The following is a 24,639-nucleotide window of genomic DNA, read 5'->3' as shown; positions in this document are numbered from 1 at the left end:
AGCACCTGCTTTTTTGCATAGTAGGACATGGTTTTAGCAATTTTAATATAGGTTCATATATTGGTACTAGGCTGTTGTTTTTGAGAGTTGTCTGATGAAGGGACACATCTCTGAAAGCGCTTACCGGTTTTATAATAAACTTCCTAGCTGTGGTACAGTTGGTGTTTGTTTGCTACTTGAATTACTCGACAGGTCTCCTTTACTTAGCTGTGCTGGGGACAGTATGGGTGGGTTTTGATCCTGACCTAGGGCTCGGATATTGGGGCTCCAGTCCTGTGAGAGCAAGAAGCACTTGAGAAAATGGCTCTAGACATTAATTATAACCCAACATGCTGACATCAGAGGATAGGGCCTCTTGTCAGTCCTGGAGGAGGATTTAAAATGTCTGTTGTTTGGGCTGGCAGAGGGCTTCCTTAGCAGGAAATCCCTATGAATTTTTACTACAACAGTGAAGACACTCAACATCTGAAACCAGAGAAAAAAATTCCTTGATGCACTGGATATTTATCTTCAGTTTGGTTTATTCTGAAGGTATATGTACACAGTTAAGAAGTGAGGTGACTAATTAACCACTGGCAAAATGATGCAGAGCGATGATTGTTTTAAGAATGTCTTCATTGTGGAAATCTCTGACATGGACTCTTGGTCATTGGTTCACACCTTCTCCAGGTATTGTCTCAATTACAGCTGTAGGACTCAGGCTGTCTTTGGAACCTTGGTATGACCGTACTCCTCTTTCTGAACATTTAGCCTCTTGTCAGCCTTCTTGCTTTTTACACTCTCATCTGCTTACTGATTGAAATTTATCCCCGTCATAGAAGTACAAAGGGGGATCCATAATGTTGGGTATAACGAGTTCTTGTATCTGTATTAGTTCTCACAAGTTATGACCATTTCCATTCATTCTTGGTGGATCCTTCATATCCTTTTGCTGTAGCTTTTTGCTGGAACAGTACCTTCATCCATCATTAGTTGGTAGACTCCCTTAGAAATTAGGCAGTTATATACATGTACATTACCTCTGAGTCACTTTTCTGTGTAATGTTTGCCCTGATGCCTACTAACCATCAAGCCGTCCTCCACTTGGGCATGGATCATTCATTCCCTTACCTGGGAATTTCATCTTGAATAAGGGAATGAGCATGGCATTAAGACAGCCATGACTTTTCTTTATGCCTTCACTGGCGTTCCAGAGGTCTAATGGCCTAACCCTGCCCCTAGAGGGGGAGGACATATGTAATCTGCCTCCTTGTTGAGTCCAACAGTGCCTTCACCATGTGAGTGCATTCTCTCTCACATCCATAATGGAGGCTGCCAGCCTAACATTTGGCCCAGGTTGCACATCTATATCTGTGCCCATCTTCTTAAGGAACTCTGGCATTGCACAGATAGCTCCACTGTGACCTCACTTCCAGGATGGGCATGTGCCCTCCCCTGCCAGCTCCATCAGGTGCCCAGGCCACTAATCAAACTCTGCTCAATTTGGACGCAAGTCAGGTCTTACCCCGTTATGCCATCAGAACTAGCTGTAGCTGATGAATTGTCATTGTTATTTATGCACTTGCACTACATGCCTTCTCTCAGGAGTTAAGCATGCTCATGTGTTCAGGTACATTATTATAGTGTGTTCAGTTGTCAGATGTGCATTACTAGGTCAAAGAACTTCTGAGAAAAAAGATGTCAAATTGCGACTAGTGAATATAGTGAATCTGGCCTTGTAGATCAACTTGTACAGTAAGTAACACATCTCTTTTTTTCCTTGGGTAGTTGATAGTGTGATAGGATGATTCTTCTGTTGTTGTAGCACATTCAGCAAATCAAGATAATTTATTTCTGTTGGATTTTACATTTCTCCTTTTTTAAGGCATCACAGTTGGAAAGCAAAAGCTGGTTGTGAAGTCCAACAGCAGAAAGTCTAAATCTCCAATTCCTGGTCAAGGGTATGTGGGAACTGAAAGACCATCTTCAGTGTCCTCAGTACATTCAGAAGGAGATTATCACAGGCAAACATCAGCATGGCCTTGGGAGGACAGGCCATCATCTACCGGTAAGACTTCTGTCAGAGAAGGTGAATGTTTATCAGATGTACAACAGCACTGGATATGAGAAGTGGAAGAGGATATATTTTTGTGCCTGTTGAGGTGGACAAGGGGAAACTTGTAGACGGCTATCTGGGCTTCATGGCTTTTGGCAGTGTGCTTCATGGAAGTTTAGTAAAATGAGAACTGGAGGAAGGTTCAAATCTATGTGTAGATAGGAAACTGACAGTCTAATTCAATCTAATGTTTAGGAGAGGGTGGTGGCAAATAAATGTACTATGATGTTCCTCATATTGATCATGGTTGCAGAAGCCTTAGCTATGTATGAATTATGTCCTGCCTAGGATATAATGGCCAGATGCTTCCAAAGCTTCGGGGCACCTTCTAAGCACCCAAACAGACCGGTTGATCTCAGCTGACTAAAAAGACAGGTTTGGGCACAAAGCTGTTCAGAGCTTTCATGCCAACAGAGAGGAACACTGAGCCCTGAAAGGACAATGATAGGAATAACAAAAAAATAAATGTACACACCCTGGTATAAACACACCATAAAACAAAGGGTGATCTTTCAAACATGTACTGTTATGTTAAGTTTGCTTATACAACTGTACATGCTCTTTATATTGATCAATACTGCAGTAACCTTAGGAATTGCTCAAACTCTCAAGCTTTTTCCATATTCTCATACTTGTGCTACTCACCCTACTACAGAGATCATTTTCTGCTGTAAAGGGAGATTGTTACATTGATGTTTAGTTAGGTGTTCAACATAGCTTTTAAAAAATAGCTAACCTGTTCTCAGTCTGTCATCTTCCTTTTCAGAAAAAAAGATAAATCTAACAAAGTTTAATACTTCTATTCCTGCAAGCAGCTGGAGCAGAAACAGCACTGCTTTCGCTCCCTTTGGTCCAGGATTCCTATATATAGTTAACTGAATTGTTTATGGTGATATTTAATGCCTTGTACTGTTTAATATTTGTTAGAAAAAGTTTAAGTTATTTTTATTTTCTAAGTTAGTAGTAGGTATCATAGCCCTCAACCTTCCATCTCCAAAATGAGGAACACTAGCCCTCATAATGTGGAAAAAATGGGCAAAATGTGGAACACATACTAATGGCTTACTAACAACTTCAACTAGGAAGGTCATAGGATGGTTAAAATATGCTGGTTTCACTTATAAAGAAGATCTTTTAATGAATTCATATGATTAATTTCTATTTACCATGGATTTCACTTAAAAAATTCCTAACACTGAATGTGTGACAGACTCTTTGAATGTGGAACTTTGAGGAACATGAACTTTTTAAGACCCCAAATGACCCCAAAGTTCCTCGTAATGAGGTACACTTCAGGGTATGGTAGGTATGGTCAGTTATTGATCTGATGCTGTCTCTTCTGTCAATTTCTGAACAAATGGGTCATCAGATATGACCTTGGATGTGTCTTCAGCCACTCAAGGCTTTAGAGCCTAAGCTGAGGCTCCTTCCCTTACCCATACCCCCCCCCCCAAAAGCCCAGCAGTATCACAGATTTCATTTGCTACTCGTTTTGAGATGGACACTGATCTCCTTGTTCAGGCATGGGTTACGTTGTAAGAAACTTTTTCCATTGTTTGTTCATTTTCTTTCATCTAAATAAGTATCTTTAGGTGCTTTAACCTCTATATTGTCCTTATACCCTCACCTCCCCTGTTATAGTAAGATAGTTAAGTATTTTGTCTGTTATTTCCTCACACCTTGGTGCCATCTTTCCATTAAACAAAAAAAGTACTTTCATATACTTTTATATATCTCTATTTCTATGTTAATTATTTAGAATTGCTGTTGTGATTAATTACACTATGGCTGAGAAATGGTTTTAAAAAAAATGTGGCCTGCAGCCACAAGATTTCAAATTTAGACACACTGTCAGTGTGTGTGCTGGCTTGGAGTCTTTCACTTAGAATGGAGCAGTATGCTGTCTGCACTGCCTTTGGTACTTGAACTGTTGACTTCTCCCTGCCCCCATGGGAGAATTGTCTAAGGCACAGCCTGTTGATAAGTGAAGTTTTCCCTTCTTCTAACAAAAAGTCTTTGAAAAAATCTAACTACGATAAAGTCATGGGGCCTAAAGAAAAGACCAAGGAGCTGAGAAAGTGCTGTCCTGATAAGTCTTCACCTGTCTTGTGTTTTTGGCTCCATCATTTTTCTCTGAACTGATCCTGATTGGATCAAAAACTCCCTCTTTCCCAAAACAACATTTTCCCCCAGAGTCAGTCGCTTCTCAGTTCTGATTGCCCTTTCTACAACAAGAAAGGACTAGCCACTGGTTGTCAAAACCTTCTTCCACCATTTCTTCCCTACGGCTGGTGTTGTCAACCAAAAGCCTATCTGAAGCAGATGTGGATCAGATGATGAGGAAATTCCTCAAGAGACAGATTTATTTGTAGGTCCTTCCTCTTCTGACCATTGCTGGACCCAGGAGTTATGTTTTCTTCCCCTCATTTAATAGTAGCTCTTACCCTGATCCTCGTTGGATTTGGGAGTTAAGGATTTGAGTGTTTCCCAGAACTTATCGCTGGATACAACAGTTTGGCTATCTTCCAGTCTGGCTCTATCTCTGACCCGAGCAGCTCTGATCTCATTGGCGCTATAAGGATGTTGGAGCTGAAGCATTGGCACCAGATCCAAGAGGATGGGTTTGAATCTGAGGTTTTCAGAGCTATCCCTTTCTCTCAGTGCCTAGACTCCAGCTTCTGGTTTTATTCCGAGCTGAGTGGAATTCCAAGGTTTTGCTGGAGAGATGACTTCAGTTCCCACCAGACAAATTTTGAGATTATCTTCAGCTTTGTCATTGAAAGGCTGTCAAGAAAATACTGTCCCGACTGGATGTGCAGACTTTTCATTCTAGCTCAGTTAACTCACACACACACACGCACACACATACACACACACACGTTTTGATCTTTTTAATGTAGTTCACTTGAGAAAGCTGGGTCTGTCAGGTCTTGAGACAGTCTGTATAGCAAGTCTTTCACAGAGGACACTGATGTTCTTCGTGTTTCACTGTTGCAGTCATTACATTTGGGTTATCTGCTTGATTAACAAAGTCTTGGGTCCTGCGTCGGTTGCTGTCCCTTCTTCAATGACATCAGGTCGTCAGGGGTATAAAACATGCAGCCGACGCCATTACACCAGTCTTTCTTGTCGTGCGGTGCCTGAAGCAGAAGCAGTTCGCAAGTGCCAGTCGTCTGACTGAAATTTTCATTTTCGAGTTTCAGAACCGAAGTCTTCAACTAAAGCTAAGTACCCCATTGGGGAAACATTTTCTTGCTCCTTACCGATGTCAGTAAAAGTTAATAATTGCATTACTTGTAGAAAGCAAATACCTCATAAAGATTTTCATTCGTACTGTATTCCTTGCCTAGGCCCTGACCACGAAGTACCTTGCTGTCGGTTTTGTGCTTTATTTAATCAGTGCACTATCCGTCGTCTGTATATTTTCGCCTCTAAATATTTTGGTTCTCAGTTTAATTATCCAGAAATGTCATCAGTTAACCATCTGACTACCGGGATTCTGAAAAAAAGCAATGATAAAGACAGAGACAGGCCGCCGAGGTCCAAAACTGCTGACGACGCTTCTCTTAAGCCAGTCGCCAGTTCGCCGGTACTCAGTGATGCGCTTTCGCAGCCTCTGATACCCGCTACTTCTGATTTGCAGGCCTCTATTGAGACCCATTCGGAGTCTGGTATGCTGCGAGATGCTTCAACTATGTCTGTACCTTGGATGGGTCCGGAGCCACTGTGCAGGCGCTCCGACTTCTGAGGGTGTATTCAGGCCTACGGACTTGCATATTAAATCGACACCGCCTTCTTTACTTAAACGCAAATCTCGATGCATGCCTAACAAAATGACGCCCAGGCCACATGCTCAGGCCTCTATGCCTAAAAAACAAATTATAAGAATGGCTGAAGATCTTATAACTCTAATCAGGGGTAGCCAACCCACCCCTTCTAAGAGGCCTAGGACTGAAGTTGATTATGAATCTTCTGATCAGGATTCTGTTTTTTTCTGATTCTTCTGATGATCTGGATTTGTCCTTATCTATTATGAAGATTCTGATGCAGAGGACTCCATTCCCTCTGCTTCCCCTCTTGAGGATTTTTCTTTTTAGGGAAACCTTACATACTCTAAGGGAGCATTTCCATTTCTGATTCAAAAAATAGGCTTAGGGATTTCCTTCTCCTACCTCAGCATAGGCCTTTAGCTATTCCTCCTGTACTAGACATTGTTGATGCTTTTTCGGAATCTAGTTTGGCCCCTGATTCCCAGCCTCCTGCTCCCAGAAAACCTGACAGATACTACAGGGTCCCCGAGTCCCACAAGTTCCTTTTTAAAAATCCTATTGCATATCCAGAGACTGTTTCACAGGGGCCAAAGGGCATTAAGGCTTCTACTGCTAAAAATCCTACCCCTTCTGATAGAGACTCCAGGGCGGTGGAGAGATGGGGTAAGAAGGTTTACACTTCACAGTCCACCACTACTTCTCCACAAAAACTGTACAGAAAACTACAGAACCTCCGCTGGCTTTACCATAAAGGGCTACCCTCCAAAATGAATCCACACCAACGTGGTGAATGAACCCAAACGATGTTAAATGGCACAGTTGTAATACTTCTTCCTACTTATAAATCCACTCCTCAGATCAACAGTAAAAAATTGTTATTTTAATGAAATAAAAATCCACAAACACATAAACGGAACTGGGATTGAGCGCACTTTCATCTAAACCATATAGACTTCATCAGAATCCATTGTATAAAATAATCAGTTGCCTTAAATACATTGTAGACTGCTGGAACATTTTTAATGTGAAAGAGATTGTGGTAAGGTTTCATTGTTCCTAATTCTTACAACAATTTTGTAATTATGCTATTATTCAATCAATCCAGCAGTCTACAATGTATTTAAGGCAACTGATTATTTTATACACTGGATTCTGATGAAGTCTATATGGTTTAGATGAAAGCACGCTCAATCCCAGTTCCGTTTATGTGTTTGTGAATTTTTATTTCATTAAAATAACAATTTTTTACTGTTGATCTGAGGAGTGGATTTATAAGTAGGAAGAAGTATTACAACTGTGCCATTTAACATCGTTTGGGTTCATTCACCACGTTGGTGTGGATTTGTTTTGGAGGGCAGCCCTTTATGGTAAAGCCAGCGGGGGTTCTAAGGTTTACACTTCTGCAACCTTGGCCACTAGGGCTTTAAACTTCCAGTTTCATATGTTAAAGTATCAGCAACATGTTATTGGACTGCTTAAACAGAAAATGATGTTGATTCCTGTGTGGAAAATAAAGAATTACAGGATTTAATGCATTCTGCTGAACAAGTTGGAAAACATACTTTGCAATGTGGTTTTGATTCATTAGAGGCCTCTTGCAGGGCTGCTGTTACTGGGTCTGTGCTCAGAAGGCATGCTTGGTTTAAGGAGCAATCTTTGCCTGATCATGTTAAAGCTAAATTGTTGGATGCTCCTTTAATTCAGGACCGCCTGTTTGGCAACAAGGCTTAGGAAGTTCTTAAAAAGATAGAAGATGAAGCTAAATCTATGCAAACTGTTAAATATTTTTTGCATGTTCAGCCTCCTAGATTTAGTTAGAAACTGGCCCTCTAAGAATTGGTCCTTTCCAGCCCCTTCCAGGTCTTCTCAAGCCAAACCCAAACACAGCAAAAACCCCAAGACTGCATATGAGGAAACTACAATGCTATCTAAAAAGCCTATGGTGTCAACATTCTCAGGATCTAGAAGCAATAATTCCTATCATTATTTCTGTCCCTACCAGGAATCTACTCATCCAAGCAAGCAACTCCTTGCTCCAGCTTTGCTCAGTGTTGGGCATCACAGTAAATCTGGACAAGTCCCAGTTCCATCCTGAACAAGTGATAGAAGTCGTAGGAGTGCATTTGGGCACAACTTATCACATAGCGAGACTTCCACAGAACGGGTTATCCACCCTTCACAATTTTGCTGAAGCCATTCTCTCATCCCACAAACCAGCAGCAAGAATGGCTCTCTGTTTGCTGGGCTCGATGACTGCATCCATCACTTGTCCCTCTTGCCAGATACCACATGAGTACTTCATTGGACCCTAGCAGTGCAGTGGTTCAGGCATCAACCAATGTCTTTCCAAGTATGTCTGCCAGACATTCACATGACTCACATTCGCTATTGGCTCAAATCCTCAGTGGTAATGTCATAGTCAAAGTAAACTTTATTGTCATTTAGAACTACACTACACAAGTGTAGCCTAAACAAAATTTCTTGCATCAGCTCAATTCTTGAGATTACAAAGGAAAGTGAAACAACACTTACAAATAGAGCAATAAACAACTAAAAATACAATACTACTCCCAGTACACACAAGAAAGAGTAGGGATATTTATCAACATTCATAAATGAAAAGAATACCCTCTCCTGAGTTAAATTAACTACCCTATTTAAAGTAATACAAAACACTCTACAGATCAAAATCCCCAAGTCATTTGTCTAATATTGTACTTGAGTGAGTTAAAAAATACTGACTAGAATATAATAAATAAATATCACACTTACTTTGAATATATGTAAGTATATATTGCACAAATAAATAAAAATTGACTTGTGTCCAGACACCTGGGACTAGTACCTGAGTTCAGAAGTCTAATTACTGTAGGGTAGAAACTGTTACTAAATCGTATGTAAGGTCATCCATTTGTCTTTCCCCAACCCAAAGCTTCTGTAACCACAAATGCCTCCTCATTTGAGGAGGGGGGATCTACAGGAGAAAGACAGTCCAAGGCATATGATCCTCCTCCAAGGTCAATCTCCATATCGACATTTTAGAGATGAGGGCAATTCTCCAAGTATTGCAGGCCTTCCAGGACTCCCTCCCTCAAGGACTGATATATTTCCAAACTGACAACATGTCGTTAGTCTGGTTAATCAACAAACAATAAAAACTTGTTCTTATCCCTTGCATTGAGAAGCCGTGAGGCTTTGGCAATGGGCAGCATCTTGCAATCACTTTCATTTCGCATTGCACATTCCAGGGAAATCCAGTGTCCTAGCAGACAGTTTGAGTAGATCTATCTTTTGCCTCACAAGTGGTCCGTCAATCTAAATGTGGCAGAACAGATCTGCCACTGGGGCCAACCTTGCTGTGATCTTTTTGCTTCTCCCCACATCACCGAATACAGCACGTTGTTTGCACTGGTTCCCCCTGTCTGATCAACACTTGGTCCACCAAACTCCTTTATGCTTCCCCTCATCTCCTCTCATTCCAAAATTTCTTCAGAAAGCATTGGAGAAGGTCACAGTAATCATCATTGTTCCCTTTTGGCCTTGACAAGTATGGTACCCCTACCTGTGACCTTATGTGAAACACCCTCCATGGGTGCTGGATCTCTGCCTTGATCTGATTTCTCACCCATGCAGTTTGCCTTTCCCGGACATTCAAACCCTCAAATTAACTACTTGGCTTCTCCACTTCCAGTGATGGGCTAGTTAGTCCAGGCTCTCTTCCTAAGTAATCCACATTCTCAATTCATCCCAGAGACCTTCCACAAAGGTGGTTTACAAAAGCAAATGGAAAAAGTTCCCTGTTTGAGTGACTCAAAGAAATTTAGACCTTTTTTTTGGTGCCCCTTCTGGCAGTCCTAAATTTTCTAGCTTCTCTCTCTCAAAATGGTGCCAACTATTCTACTGTCGTATTGCAGTTGGCAGCTTTTTCAAGGTTTCACATTTGGGAGAATCCATTCCCAAGTTGCTCCTGTCAGGTTATCTGAAGCTTTCTTGAGGGGGGGGGGTACCTTGCTCATTAGACCGCCTGTTAGGGACCCTAATTCTCCTTGGGACAATAGGGACATTACTGTTTTACTTCATGCCCTGAGTAGGTCACCATTTGAACCTGCAGCTAAAGTGGATCTACGGTTCTTATCATGGAAAACCTTATTCATGGTGGCAGTTACTACTTTTAGGAAGATATCAGAACCCCAGGCTGTTTCTTGTAAACCTCCATATATCATTTTTCATAAGGACAGTTTCCTTATGAACTAATACTTCCTTTAAGTAGTTCCCAAAACCTCTTTAAATCAGAACATCAAGTCTTACACTTTTCTCCCCAAAATTTTTCCAGTAAAGGAGAATACATGCTACATTTGTTAGATGTTCATAGATTGCAATGTTTTTGCATCCATCATACAAAAGCATTCAGAAGCTCTCATTAACTGTCTTTTTCAGCAAATAAGCTCATTCACAGAGTTTCTAAAGTCACTTTTATCAAGATGATTGTCCGCTTGCATTGCACATATATACAAACAAAAAGGTTTGACCATACTTAAACCCATCAAAGCTCACTCTACTAGATTTTTGGCACCCTCCTCTGCTTTCTTTTCCACAGCATCTGCATTTGTGTAGTTGCCTCTTGGTCTAATGTTCATGCCTTCATATCCCATTATAAGTTGAATGTATTTTCCAGAGACAGGCCAGACTTTGGTTTAGCTGTCCTCCAGAATAGCCTTCCTTGATTCCACCCAATCATTATATTAGTTGTTATATAGTGTGTCCCATCCATTGAGGAGCGGATGGAAGAGAGAACATCTGATCAGCTTATGAGTGTTCATATTGCCTTTGCTTTGTCTTTTGTATTAGTAGTACTAGTAGTTATAGTAGTATATTGGAGTCGACTGTATTTTTGGGTAAATTCGATCTGAGGTAATGTTGGGCTTTGCAGGGGGTTATGGCTAAGGGGCGGAGACTGAGCTTGGGATCCAAAGTTTTGAGTGGCAGAAGACTAATCTGAGGTTTGATCTGAAGAACCATCCATTGAAGGACAGAAGGAGACAGCCCAGATCTATCTTTAAGTACATAAATTTAATTGTCATATTCCTGACTAAATCAACACATGTGAATATAACATTGCACTCAAGGATATTCATGAGCTTCACATGGTGTGTGTAGGGCCTTTCAGTATCCTATGAAATATGTTTTGACTTTGGCCCTTGTTCTTTATTAGAACTTAATGTTATTTAATCTTGAAAGATCTGCTGTCTCCAGACCATGACAAAGGTAAAGAAAAGGGGGTCTATATTAGAACATCAAAGTTTCATAACTTCAAATTTTGTAATATTGACCCCTATTCAGCGAACCCTGAAAATAGCGAAGCTGCAGAACACCGAATTTCTTCCTAGGGAAGGAATTCGGTTGGCTGTTCCTGTGGCTTCGCTATTTTCAGCACTGTGGTGGAAAGTTACGGGTCGGGATCAGGTAAGTGTGCGATTGTGTGGCCTTGAGGGTTAGGGCGCGGGGTAGGTGAGCTAGGGTTAGGGCACGGGTGAGGTGAGTGTACCATAATGACGGACCTTAGGGTTAGGGTTTGGGTTAAGGTAAGTGGATAGCTAGTGGTGTATGTACAGATTAGTGTAGGGTTAGATGTAGGATTTTAGGTGTGTGTGTGTGTGTGTGTGTGTGTGTGTGTGTGTGTGTGTGTGTGGATTGCTGTTTGGTGTGCTTGTGTTTTGTGTGTGTCGGAACAGCAAATTTTTCCCTGGGAAAAAATTTGCTGTTCTGCATGTTCGATATTGTCAGTGTTCGCTGAATAGAGGTCGATATTAGAACATTTGACGTTTTAAAAATTCGACATTCTAATATAGACCCAAGAAAAGGGACAGTGTCAGGGAGAGATAAGAAAGACAGAAAAAGTGAGTGAGTGAGGGCATAGGCGTTCTTTCAACTCTGAAGTTCCTTGACTGGACCGACAGCAGCCACCTTCTGCACAGCTTATGATGCGCTCTGCGTTTTCATTTTCAGGCTCCTCATGCATGGATCAAATCATTATTCCAGACAGGTTTCGTAAGTAAATCATAAGTGGTCACTTCTCTGAGAGAGAGCTCTCCTTATTTCTTTCCTCCCACTCTCCTTCACCATGTTCCCTTAGATCTAATGGGTTCTTCCACAGTACTTCTGAAATGGACTGGAATAGGATGATAAGGGCCTTCTTGAAGATGCAGATTGAAATGGTGTCGCCCCATCCTCTGTCTCCAGGCAAAAATGGGCTGTCCCACTTACCCCTCTACAAGCTCCTTCCCCGGTCCCTATCTCGACAATGGTGACCTCAGAGTCAGTGTTAGTTCGCCATCAGTATGGTTAGCAGTAACTGGCTTGGAAACTGTCAGGATTGACAGAGCCTCCAGGTTTGACTGTCAATGTCAGGTCTTTGGTCCAGATACATTCATTGCCATTTTTAGTGTCTTAGTCCTGTATGTTCAAGGTGTCTGCCATGATCTTGATATCCAAGCTGTCAGTGTCTTCAAGGCTGGTGTCACCATCCTCTGTGCCATTGTCATTCACTTCATTAAGGACTGATATGTCACCAACATGGTTGACATCAGTGTGGACAGAGTCGGGATTGGATTCCTCATCAGAAGTTTAAAGAAGTTCCCACCATACCAGTTCAAACCTTTTGCATTCCAGTCTGTACCTCAGCTGTCTTTTCATCCTTCTCAAGGACAAAGTAAGTCTGAAGGCGACACTTAGCTTTTTACAGAGGCTTAGGCAGAGTCTTCTAGGAATTTTTATGCCTCTGTGCTATATCCACCCAAGGAACATGTAAAAAAGGCACATAAACTCCCTCAGGGACACTCTCTTTGGTCACTGATGTGGATGAAAGAGGAGAATTTCCCACAGCCCACTCCACAGTACGTTGTATTTTGTGAGATCTAGAACTGATGTGCCAGTGGAGATCTTGGCCGTTAGACTTCCCCTTCCTGAATGAAGAAGTGTTTGAAGCATTCAGGTGTGCCCCTCTAACTTCTGGATAGATCTGCTAACTCCTTGACTGACTGAGCTGGTGGCAAGAAGAGCATAATAGTAGCACGATTCCACTGAATCACTAGTTAAGGCTAATTAAGTCCAGCAAGGCCAGTTATGAGGGCAAGTTAGCATTAGTCTCACAGGCTAAAGACAGCCACAAGTCCTTCAGCAATGTCTGGAACCTCAAAGGCAGCACACACCAGTATGCTGAATAGGTGGTCAAATGGTGTCACCTTCACCGACCAGACTGACATAGCAAATTTGTTGGAACACAAATTCAACTCAAACTTCACCTCACCCCCCCCCCCCCAACCCCTGCCTCCCTCCATGCAATACCTGCTAGCATAATCCCCGCTGAATTAATAATAGGGAGCAGCTCCTGACGGCTTTCATTAAAGCTAAAAAATGCAGCCTCATTGGACCCCAACAATATCCCAAGATTAGTCTGACTCATCTGATATGCAAAGTCCTGGAAAGAATTATCATGGAAATGATCAAAGACATAGGAAACCTTTAGACAATTGTACCCATGTAGTTTGGCTTTGTCATGGGAAAATCATGACTAGTAAACCTGGTAGACTGCTTTGAGAGGGTCACCAAGGCAGTAGATGAGAAAACTGCATACTGCTTACCTAGACCTGTTTAAGACATTTGATGCAATACTCCACTAATGGTATAGTTGACAAACTCACAAAACTGGATATAAACCCCTAGATAACTTGCTGGATTGCCAGGTGGCTCACAGACAGGACCCAGGAAGTCAGAATTGGTGATAGTACCTGTACTGTGAGACTGGTCACCAGAGGGTTACCTCGGGGATTTGGGGCTAGGACCACCCCTATTTGGCATCTGTTTATCAGAGGTAAAGGCTAATGTCAAAGTCCTTTGACTAACTCAAGTTAGCAGATTACTGCAAATTGGGAGCTGTCCTATATTTTCATGACACATGCATCTTACAAGAGGCTTTAACCCAAAGAAATGACTGGTGCCAAAGTCACTGATTAAAACTCAATGCCACAAAATGCATTATACTGCCTTTTAGGAAAAATGCCACCCGGGCTAATAACTCCATTGATAAGACACCCATAAGAGTTGACCCGGTAGACAATAATCTGGCCTTTGACCAACATATGTGGCCAAGGTAGTAAGAAAATCATTCTACATTGCCCAGTTTATAAGGGCATGGCATCCAGGCCCAAGGAAGTCATAGTGCCATTTAATTTAACCCTTATCAGACCAATCATTGAGTGTAATGCCCCCTTTGGCATGCACCTGACCAGATATGTGCATCAGTTGAAACGCCTACAAAGTTTTCTTGCCAGGAGAATCCTGGGTATAAACATATTGCCCTATACAGATTGCCTTAAAGCCCTTTCTCTATACTATGTCTCCTACAGGCTATTGAAAGGAAGTCTATGCCTGGCATACAGGGTATCCTTGGATCCAGCTTTGATGGGCCTTTTTCACATCTGCAAATGAAAAGCATCAGAATCAGTAGATTCAAGGATTTAGATTTTGCTTGAGACTTAAATAACACATGTTGACAAGACAGATGCATCTCAGAAGGTCCCCATACTCTGGAACTGGCTCCCCCTCCATGTGAAGCAGAGTGCATCCCTGACCAATCGATGGGACATCAGAAATTCACCCTGGGTCTGGCCCCCATGCCTCTGATAGGCAGAGGCAGATAGTAATGCCCAAACTAACGTACTCCCCCATAACCTCTAGAAGCTTCCTAACTAATATACCCCCTACAAATAAATGCCCAGGGTACATAGGGACTTGTTTAGGTTGAGTTAAACAGGTAGGCTTCTAAAGGCCCTGGTGGTCATTACTCTAGTGTATACTTATGAGCCTGTGAATCAGTATTTGAACTCGGGTCACTTGCAGTGTAGTCAGAACTTTTTCCCTCTACACCATGGACTTGACAATGTGCCTGCTTCATACTTAACATTTTTTCCTCCTTCATCTTACTTTCCTTCATTGAAAGAAGTATTTATGCCCCAAACTAAATACATTATGCCCATATTTACTGCTGTGTTCTCACATTTACTTGTGATTACAAAGTGTTGTTAATGCATCATTTTTGCCTTGTTTGTGACTAGAACACAAAAAAGTATTGATGGCTCCCTGTTAATGTGTGTGATGCCTCTTCCTTACATTCATTTTTAAACATATTTGCTTTAATGTTATAGAACAATCTTTTTACAAACATTCGTGATGTTATGTCTGGGATTTCATAAAGAAAGTACCTTAGCACTGTATCTGTGTTAGTAACTGCTGTCATTCCATGTCACATCCGTTCCTTAGTAAACTTGTATTTATTAGAATATTTGAATCCTGATTGATGAATGCTATACCTTTGCTTCCCTTCCTTGACCAATTGTGCAGCTGCTGAACTCCATATATTTCTGCATGTGCAGTTACTTTGCTGAACTGGTAAGCAATTATCAAGAACACTGATTTTCCCAGGAAATTTTCCAGAAAATTTGAATTGTAAAAGTACTGAAAGAATAAAAGATTTAATAAATTCTACCAGTTTAAGTTGAAGCACTCATTTATCATCATCAAACCCTTTTTTCCCATTTTCTGCATGGAGTTGAAGTGCCATGTCAACCATCACCATCTCTCAATTCAGTGCCACTCTTCTACCTTCATTGACTGTTCTGACTGACTGTCACAGGTCTTCTCTCACACAATCCATTTCTTTGCCATCTTCCTGTCTGTCCTAAATCTTGTTCATCAGATTGTCTTCTGCTTTCCTACACATTTGGCCAAACCACCATAAATTGTTCTGTTTGACCTTATCTGCAATTGGAGCTACTTGGGCTTCTGTTCAGATACCTTAATTTCATCATCTGTTCAGCAGTGAGCATCCTACCCACCCTATCCAGGCACTTCATGGCCATCACGTTTGGCTTCGACTGCTTTGCTTTCTTTACTGTACAGTAGAAATGGTTGCAGCACTGCTTTGTACACTATAGTTTTTATTTTCTTTGGCAATCTTGGGTCATACACTATCCCTGACACACTGTGCCAGTTGGCTTCAGCCCTTCTGATTCTAGCTTTGACCTCCTCATTCAGACTTCCTTTTCCTCAGCCATCCCTCCCAGATACTTGAAGCTTTTAACCTGTTCTATTTTTTCTTCTATTTCAATTCTCAGTTTCTTCTGGTTTCCCCTATTTGCTGCTACTACTGTTATCTGCATTCAGCATGCCTGTAATGGCATATCATCTCCAATACAGCAGCTTTGTTGATCTGTCCTCTCTGACCTGTTTGTGAATGTAGTCCATCACCAGTATGAACAGCAGTGGACCAAAAGTTGAATCTCAATGCACACCCACTCCCACCTGTTTGTACTTGTGTTATTGGGTCCTTGTAAATAACCTGCAAACATTCTACCAATGTTTCTGAGACTTCTAACCTTTGCAAGACTGTCAAAATTGTCTGACACCTTTTTATATGCTTTCTCCAAGTCTAGGAATGTGCATTTGGACACACTCCCCATCTTTAACTTCTCAACTTTCTCTCTCATTGCAAACATTGGGTTGATTATGCTGCATCCTGATCTGAATCTGAACTGCTCATCTCCTATGTACTCTGTGTATTCATTTGTCAGTGACCCTGTCCAGAAGTTTCATGCAGTGTGACAGGAGTTTGACACCTCTGTACTGCCCGCAGTTGTGAATTGTACAGTGGCACTATTATGCTTATTCTGCAATCATTTGGGATACACCTTACTGTCCATATTGCTATGAGTACCTTCAGGAGCCGTTTTCTCCTAACTCACCCAACATCTTGATCATGTATGCCATGACCTCGTCTGCACCACCTGCTTTTCCTGACTTAATTTTCCTTAGTGCTGTTTATACCACTACTACTACTAGGCTGGGCTCATCATCTTTCCTCATAGGATGTATGTGGGGGCTGTATAGCTTCTCTGGGATTTTCTACATTCAGAAGCTGCTAGAAGTACTCCTTCCATCTGCCTTTGATGTCCTGTGGCGTGGTGAACAGGTTGTTGCCTTGCAGCCTTAGAGTTTCCTTGTGCCATCTACTGAGTCCCTTTCCATATACTGAGTCACTTTCTAGAAGATGGTAGAGTACCTCTAATGCCTCATTCTTTTCTTTTGCAGCTGTTCTCTTAGCCTGTTTATTAGCCAACCAGTATTTCTTGTTTGCCTGGTCCATATTTTGTATCTTCCACTTCTTCCTGCACTCCTTCCTTTTGATGACTTCCTGAATTTCTACATTCCACCACCACCAGCTTTCCTTATTTGTCTTATTTCCTTACCTGGCTTGGCCCCATACCTGATCTGTAGTCCTTATATGTGCTATTTTGAGGTGCTACCATTCTTTTTCAGTTCCACCTGTTTCCGCTTCTTTCTGAGGTGCTAAAGCTCTGAGTATTTCCTCAAACTCTGTGCTTTCTGTTGAGTCAACTTCCAGGTTTTCATTCTAGTCTCTCTTGACCTGAGAGCCTTCTCTGATCACTGCTTGCAGCAGATTATGGCAACTAGTGGTTTATGCTGTGTGCTGTTTCACTGAGGATGACTTTGTAATTGCCAGTTCTACCCCAATGCCCCTTCCTCACTTGGAAGAAGTCTTCCAGAGTTGCCTCACCCATGTAGATCCATGCAGTTCTCGTATCTTGTTTTGTCTGTCCTGATGTGTACATTCAAGTCCTCCATTATCAACACTAACTCTTTTTGCCCTGCAACTACAGTCTGAATGCACTCTTTTCCTCACTGTCGCAACTCTTCTGTGGGGCATAGGCTGAGATTATGAACAGTGCCCTATCCTTACACTGGAATCTAATTGTCATAGGTCTTGTCACTAATTCTGATGGCATCCCCTCATTGTCTTTTGAAGCCTCTCTCTCACCACAGTTCCCACACCATGTCTAGTCTGTCGTCGTCCTGAGTAGTAGACTCTTAATCCGAAGCCAAGTGGCTTTACTGCGTTGCTCTTCCATCTTGTCTCTTGGATAACAGAGGATATCCAGCCTCCTCTTTACCATCATGTCATCCATCCACATTCAAGCTTCATCCTGTCACTGAACCTATATTAGTATAGCAATCCTTAGTTCATGTTTGACAGTTTGATTGGTTTTACATCCAGCTATTGCTCAACAGAGCTGTCCCAGGTAACCCAAACTAGGCATCTAGATTATTAACCCAGGGCAGCAGGGCTTTATGGCGGGCACACAATGGCGAATAGGGTCGCATAGAATCTCCCACTGTCAGCTTGGGTCCTAGTATAGATAAGAGTAGGCTGGGTCCTCAACACACTTATCACTGGCAATGCCCATGTCCATATTTAGAGACCTTAGTCAATGTGACCAAATCACCTAGATCCACGTTTTACACTCTTGAGTGGCAAGCCCTGACACAGTACATAGTTTGTGATCTGTGCTGTTCTGTCTGTAAGCCCCATCTAGAGTCTGTGTTAATGCCCACAACTTAATTCTTGGGTAAGTTAGAGGTGGAAGCAGTTGGTATGTTTTTGGGAGGGAGGAACCCCCCCAAAGACATGGGGAAAACCTGCAAACCCCATACAGATATAGGCCAGATGTCAGGATCAAACCTTGTGTGTGGGAGGCAGTGACCTTGCCATGTTTTCTCTTATGTCTTCGGCATAACTTAGTCTTATATTTGTTACTGATTTGTACTTAATATCTGTTTTAGTGTTCTGTATATATACACACACACAGATTATACATTATAGTGTGTGTGTGTATATACACATGTACATATACATACATATGCTTGTGCACATAAATACACACACATAAACATAAACATAGTGTGGTAGTTCTCTTTGGGGGGTGCTACCCCAAAATGGCATAAAATAATGTTAGTGGCTTTGTAAATGTAACTGTTGCTGTAAATAATTTAGAGTTATTTCTTAAAAGCATGATGTGAATTGAACTATTGTTTTTAAGCCAGTCGTATACTTGTGTTAAGCAGAGAAGGTTCCTTCTGGATTTTGTTAATGAAGCCAGTTTGGTATATGAGAAAAGGGCCTTCTTGAAAAGTGATCCTGGATTGTGGATATTAATCATTCCCATTACCTCAGTTGCATTTTTGATTATCTGCCAAAGTAAAACCCACTACCAGACAGCTTTCAAAAGCTCAGCATCCCCTCCCCCTCTCCTGTGATAGCTGATTGGTTGATCATATCCTGAGAGGGAAGCCTTCAGCTGTCACAGGAAATGATTGTTCTGTATGTTTCTGCCATCTAAAGAGGAAAGACCTCTGACTCTTCACTGGATCCAGTGCTGACTTTTCTAACTTATTGCTATGATGAGCCCCTTTTGGGGACCCCTTTCCTCTTCATTTTATTATTAGATCTGATGCCCTTTTCATTGTTTGTCAATGTATGGGTTATGGATATGATCCTTGAATCTGACTCAGCCATATTCTACAGACTTTAAATCCAACTCTCGAGCTCCTCCCTCTAACTGTAATCCCCTAGTCCACCCCCCAGTACCTCAGATCTCATTTGCTGCCATCGCGCACGGATGTGGATCCTCTCTCATACTGTTAATTTAACATCCAAGTAGCTGCAAGTGCATTGATCTACTCCATTTATTCTGTCTTTTACATTTCCTTCTATATTTACTTTGTTATATTTTTAAACCTCCCTGTAGTTTGCTTTTCAGTTTTTCTGTGTCTGGCTATTATTCTAATGCTACAGTAGTTTTCTGTAAGTATCATTGTTGGGCCTCTTCCTTTCATTCTTTTCCTTTGCTCTTACCCTCTGTAACAGGCTGTTCTTCATTACCATTGGGGGAAAAAAACCTTTTCTCTTTCTTTGTCCTATATAGCATCTTTCTGTAGACTTTTCAGTCATGGCTGATAAGCCGAGAGATTTTAAGAAATGCACTCTGTGGGCATACAGTCCGTAACTGGAATGCCCACAGGGAGTGCATTTACTGCTTAGAAGCGGCAAACTTCAGTACAAATTGTGCTATATGTACAGGTTTCAATACTAGAGCTGTAGCTGACAGGCATAACAAGCTTGTCCTCAGTGGCTTACTTTCACCTACGTCTTCCTCATCAGGGGCTCAAACCCCCAGCAAATCTTCAAAAGCTCCTTTGGAGCACAGGAAGCACTGTCCTCCAAAGTCTGCAAAAACTTCCACCACAGAAAATTCACAAATCTTCGGATCTGAATTCATTGGATCCAAAAAGACAGACTATGGACACTAAGCCTTCAGTTCCTAAGCCTTCGGATCCGATTGTTATATCATCTAAATCTACCAACCAGACTACAGATCCAAAACCATCAGATTCCATACCTAGCATGCCATACACGCAGAGGACTTGCTCACCTGAATTTATGGTAGAACCTCTCCTTGCTCCACACTCCATTAATACAGACACCAAGAAAGGATTCCAGACCACAGTCCACTACATCATCCATCCATCAAGTCCTTCAGGAGTCTTTCTGAAGCAGTTGTGGGTAGCATGATGAGAAAGTTCCTCAGAGTTCGGATCAAGATGGGAGTTATATTGCCTCTCTCTCCCTTGGATCCTTGAGCCTTCCTGCCACTACCTATACAGTTTTTATCTCCTGAGCCCCAGGCTCCAATAGTTCCAAGAGTTCTGGTGTCAGATTCAGAGAGAATTACTACTTCGACTCAGTCTCTCTGACCTGTTCTGCTCATGTGCTGGCACATTCGGCTCTAGTGCAGTTTGCCACATCTACTCCGGGTCTTTCTGCCTTTGAGGTTGTGAAAAGGGTTTTATCTCATTCTAGGGATCTGGTCTCTCATAGTCCTTGGATCCTACCCCATTTCCCTCTATGGTTCTGAACTTTGTTCCCATTAAATCTACTTGACGGGGACAGCCAGTTCCATCTAGCTTCCAGTTGGTTCCCATGGAACCATCTCTTCAGACACCTCCCCAGAACATCTCCATCAGGAGGTTAACTGGAAGAGAATGTGCAAGAGGGGGCATATAGATTCCCCTTTGGAATCTCTCAATGAAGGTACTGAATTTCGATGAAAGGGAAAGATCCTCCAGATCACCACCTGATGATGTAATTTGGAGACATTTTAGAGATCCTTAAGCAGAAAGGTGGTTGATCTTGCAATAATCCTCCTGAGGATTCAGTATTTCTGGAGGCCTTTGGTGCTGGGCCATCTACTTCTTGGATGACTCCCCTGGCCGAGGAGCTTATTGACCTAGTCTGTCATTGGGCATGGAAGGAGCTGGATTCAGTTGAACATATCTCATGCTGCCCGAACAATATTTTAGCCCTTCCAAAGGATAAAACCCACTGTAGCAAAGGAGTTTGTCAGTGCAATGATTGTGCTGGCAGCCACCAAGAAGGAGCTTGCAAAACAGAGCTTCTCTGCACACACACCCTGCCCTAACAGAGAATCTAGGGCACTGGACAGATTTGGAAAGTGTGTATTTGCCTCAGGGCAGTGGACAGATTTAGAAAGTGTGTATTTGCTTCAGGGCAGTAGACAGATTTAGAAAGTGTGTATTTGCTTCGGCAACCTTTGCCCTGAGGTCCCTTAATTATCTGGTATGCCTTACAAGACTACAGAGAGAGTTGATCAAAGAACTGTCAACACCTTTTTGAAGTCCATGTATGTAGAGGATTACACTAGATCATCTTCTCAACTGGCCACTCTTATCTATTTTGAATGCGTCCATGAGGTTGATATCTCATGTAGCAAAATATACCTCATGGACGACCGGTTCAGGCATTGCCATAAGGAGACATGTCAGGATATGACTATGCAACTTTACAGAGCCTTTCAAGTCTTCTTTCATCAAGTCTCATTTTGAGGAAACATTCTTATTTGGCCCTTCTGTGAAAGAAATGCTTTCCTGCAGTGAACAAGAAGTAAAGACTCTGTCTGCCATAAGCATTCGGTTTTCTACCCCTCAACAAACTTTTTCAAGGAATCAGAGTGGTGGCAAGAAAATGAGCTTCTGTAAATCTCTCTGATTTTTCCAGGGCTCACATAGAGACAATTCCTTCAGAGGCAAAGGAAGGAGTTTGAACAGAAGATGTCGTCCATGCTGCAGAGGAGGCCCGCAAAATCAGGGTTCCTGAGATGCCTTCCTGGATAGACCTTTTCAGCTCTCATGAAGGACTGCTTGACTGCCCATCTCTGGAGGCAGTCAGGGGATGCCTGTTATTGCATCCAAAAGCCTGGACTGCTATAACAAAAGATTATTGGGTGCTAAAAATGATATCCAGATGTTACTTAATACCCTTTTCCCAGGTACCTATTTCCAGAAGTGAGAAGATCATTGATGTCCCACCCAATCAGAGGAAAACCGCAGCACAAGATATTCAAAAGCTGCTGGACAAAAGGGTCATCCAGGAGGTCCCACCAGACTGAAGAGGATTCAAAACTTACTCAAGGTTCTTTTTAGTGCCAAAAAAAGGGTTCTGAGACCAATTTTGGATCTAAGCAGTCTGAACCAATTTGTGAGGAAGTCAGAGTTCCGATTGGTCATGGTTCAGTCCATTCTACCTCTTCTACACAGCGACAATTGGATGTGCTCCATTGATCTTCAGGATGCATGCTATCACATGAAAATAGACAGGTGTTCCTGAAGACATTTATGCTTTTAACTGGGAGCCAGTCACTACTAGTTCAGTGCCTTGCCATTTGGACTCACCACAACCCACAGGGTGTTTACCAAGTGTGTAGCAGTAGTAGCAGTTCACTTGAGATTACAAAGATTTTGAATGTTTGCATATTTAACCAGGTAGCTTCTTACCACACCAACCATGCATCTACTAGAGCAGTCCAGGGACTATTTGCTCCAGATTTGCCAATCATTAGACATTAGCAGTCACTACTGCCAAATCCAAACGTATACCAGTACAGAACCTGGAGTTCATTGGTACCCACCCAAATACAATAATTCTGATTGCTTCCTTAACTTTCTCAGCGTGTATACACACACAGAATTCAGGTTCACCAAATTCTTTCTCATCCTACTCCTCCTTCCAGACTTATTCTTCGAGCCTTAGATTTCATGGCAGCATCAGTAGTATTTGTCCCATTAGCATGTTATTTGTGTGTGTTCTTCAATGGACTGTAGCTGCTCAGTGGTCTACTCTTTGACAGCCCCTGTCCTTTCCTCTCCAACTTTATCAGATACTCAAAACTCATATTCACAGTTGGATCCAGTCAGACGACATTTACTTAGTTCAGCCTTTCGTCCTATCTCCTCCATTGACCACAGTGACCACGGCACAGATACCTCCCAGTTGGGGTGGGGGTTAATACTTGGAAGGACTGTCCAAGGCACATGGTCTCTCCAAAATGTCCAATTTGCTTATCAATCTTCTGGAGATGAGAGAAGTCCTTTTAGCATTGCAGGCATTTCAAGATGCTCCTCCTCTAGGGACCATTGCGATTCAAATAGACATATCTGTGGTCTGGTACATCAGCAAGCAAGGGAGGAAACCCAGTCTTAATCCCTCTGATGAGAAGCTGTTAATGTGCGACAATGGGTGACCTCCTCCATCTGCTTTCTAGCAGTAATGCACATTCCTGGGAAATGTGAAGTACTAGCAGCCAAACTCAGCAGGTCCATTTTGATGCCTCATGAGTGGTATCTCCGTCAGTTCAGTTCAGTGGAGGAGAACATTTTTCATCGTTGAAGCCACCCTTGCTGCAGCCTCTTTGCATCTTCCCACAACAAGAAGTGGAGCAGGTATTTTTCCTGGATCTGCCCTCAGGGAGAGTCACTGAGAGATGCTGTAGTCCGCGTATAGCCTTCCAGTCTTCTTTATGCTTGTTCCTAGTACCTCAGATTCCAAACATTTTACAGGAACTAAGTTGGTTGAAGAGCTCTATCGTCCTCATTGCCCTTTTTTGACCTCACCAGGTGTGGTTCCCCTTCCTTTGGTGTCATCTTCGCTGTCCATCTTGGATACAGGACCCAAGTCTAGACCTTCTGTCATATCCCTCAGAGGTAAAACATCCCAATATCCCAGCCCTTAAACCAACCGCATGATTTCTCCAGTTCCATTAATAACCAGGCAGCCCAGGCTTTCTTCCCCAGTATGCGCCACACTTTTATCCTCACAAAAAAACTCTACTAAAGAGAAATACAGAAGTAAATGGAAAAGATTTTCAAGAACCACATGAATTCACACAAGGTGAAATAGTATCCAAAATAAAAAAGTCACCACCATGTCAAATTCCAAGCGAAATGGATGTTTATTAAAACACAATTCCCAACAAGACTTGGCGCTTTCGCCTGTTTCATAGAAGCATCATCAGAGTCATTGTTCATGGCATTAAGTCTACTTAATATAGTAACAAGACACCAATCAGAACTAAGCAATTAAAAAACATAATTTTAAAGAAACATAACACAGGCTGCCTACCATCATGCTTGTAAAAATTAACTAGTTGTAAAGGGTAATACTGTCACATCATAAAATACTCACAATACATAGAAACACTAAAAAATAAAATAATTAATAACAATACATATAAAAACTATGTCAATCAATTTTGCCTTTAATTTCAATGCACTGGCCATGGAACAGGTGTCATTATTGCCTGGGGACACTGTGTCATTTAATTTTAGTTGCATAGTGTCTCCCTAACCTCAAGAGTAGTTTTCTCATCACCCCCCCCCCAATCATTGTGTTTAACCCTGTCAATAACAAAAAAGAAAATGTATTAAACTTATCACATATTTCACTGAGACAATATAATGCATTAGTGGTTTTTCTGTTTCTCATATCTCTAAGGTGGTCTGCCATTC

General features: G+C 41.9%; 1 protein-coding gene across 1 annotated transcript in view; it reads left to right on the top strand.

Annotated features, from left to right (window-relative positions):
* NCOR1 (nuclear receptor corepressor 1) overlaps positions 1–24,639 on the top strand; it is a 4,682,182-nt gene that overhangs the window by 4,638,060 nt on the left and 19,483 nt on the right. Inside the window, exon 45 of the mRNA XM_044054890.1 lies at positions 1,865–2,047. Within this exon, the coding sequence (XP_043910825.1) occupies positions 1,865–2,047 (183 nt within the window). The remainder of the gene's footprint in view (positions 1–1,864; positions 2,048–24,639) is intronic.

This window comes from Protopterus annectens, chromosome 13.part0, assembly GCF_019279795.1.
Source record: "Protopterus annectens isolate FY-2018-M chromosome 13.part0, PAN1.0, whole genome shotgun sequence".
Classification (NCBI taxonomy): Eukaryota; Metazoa; Chordata; order Ceratodontiformes; family Protopteridae; genus Protopterus; species Protopterus annectens.
Note: the sequence above shows the minus strand (reverse complement) of the source record. Positions and strands in the feature narration are given on the sequence as shown.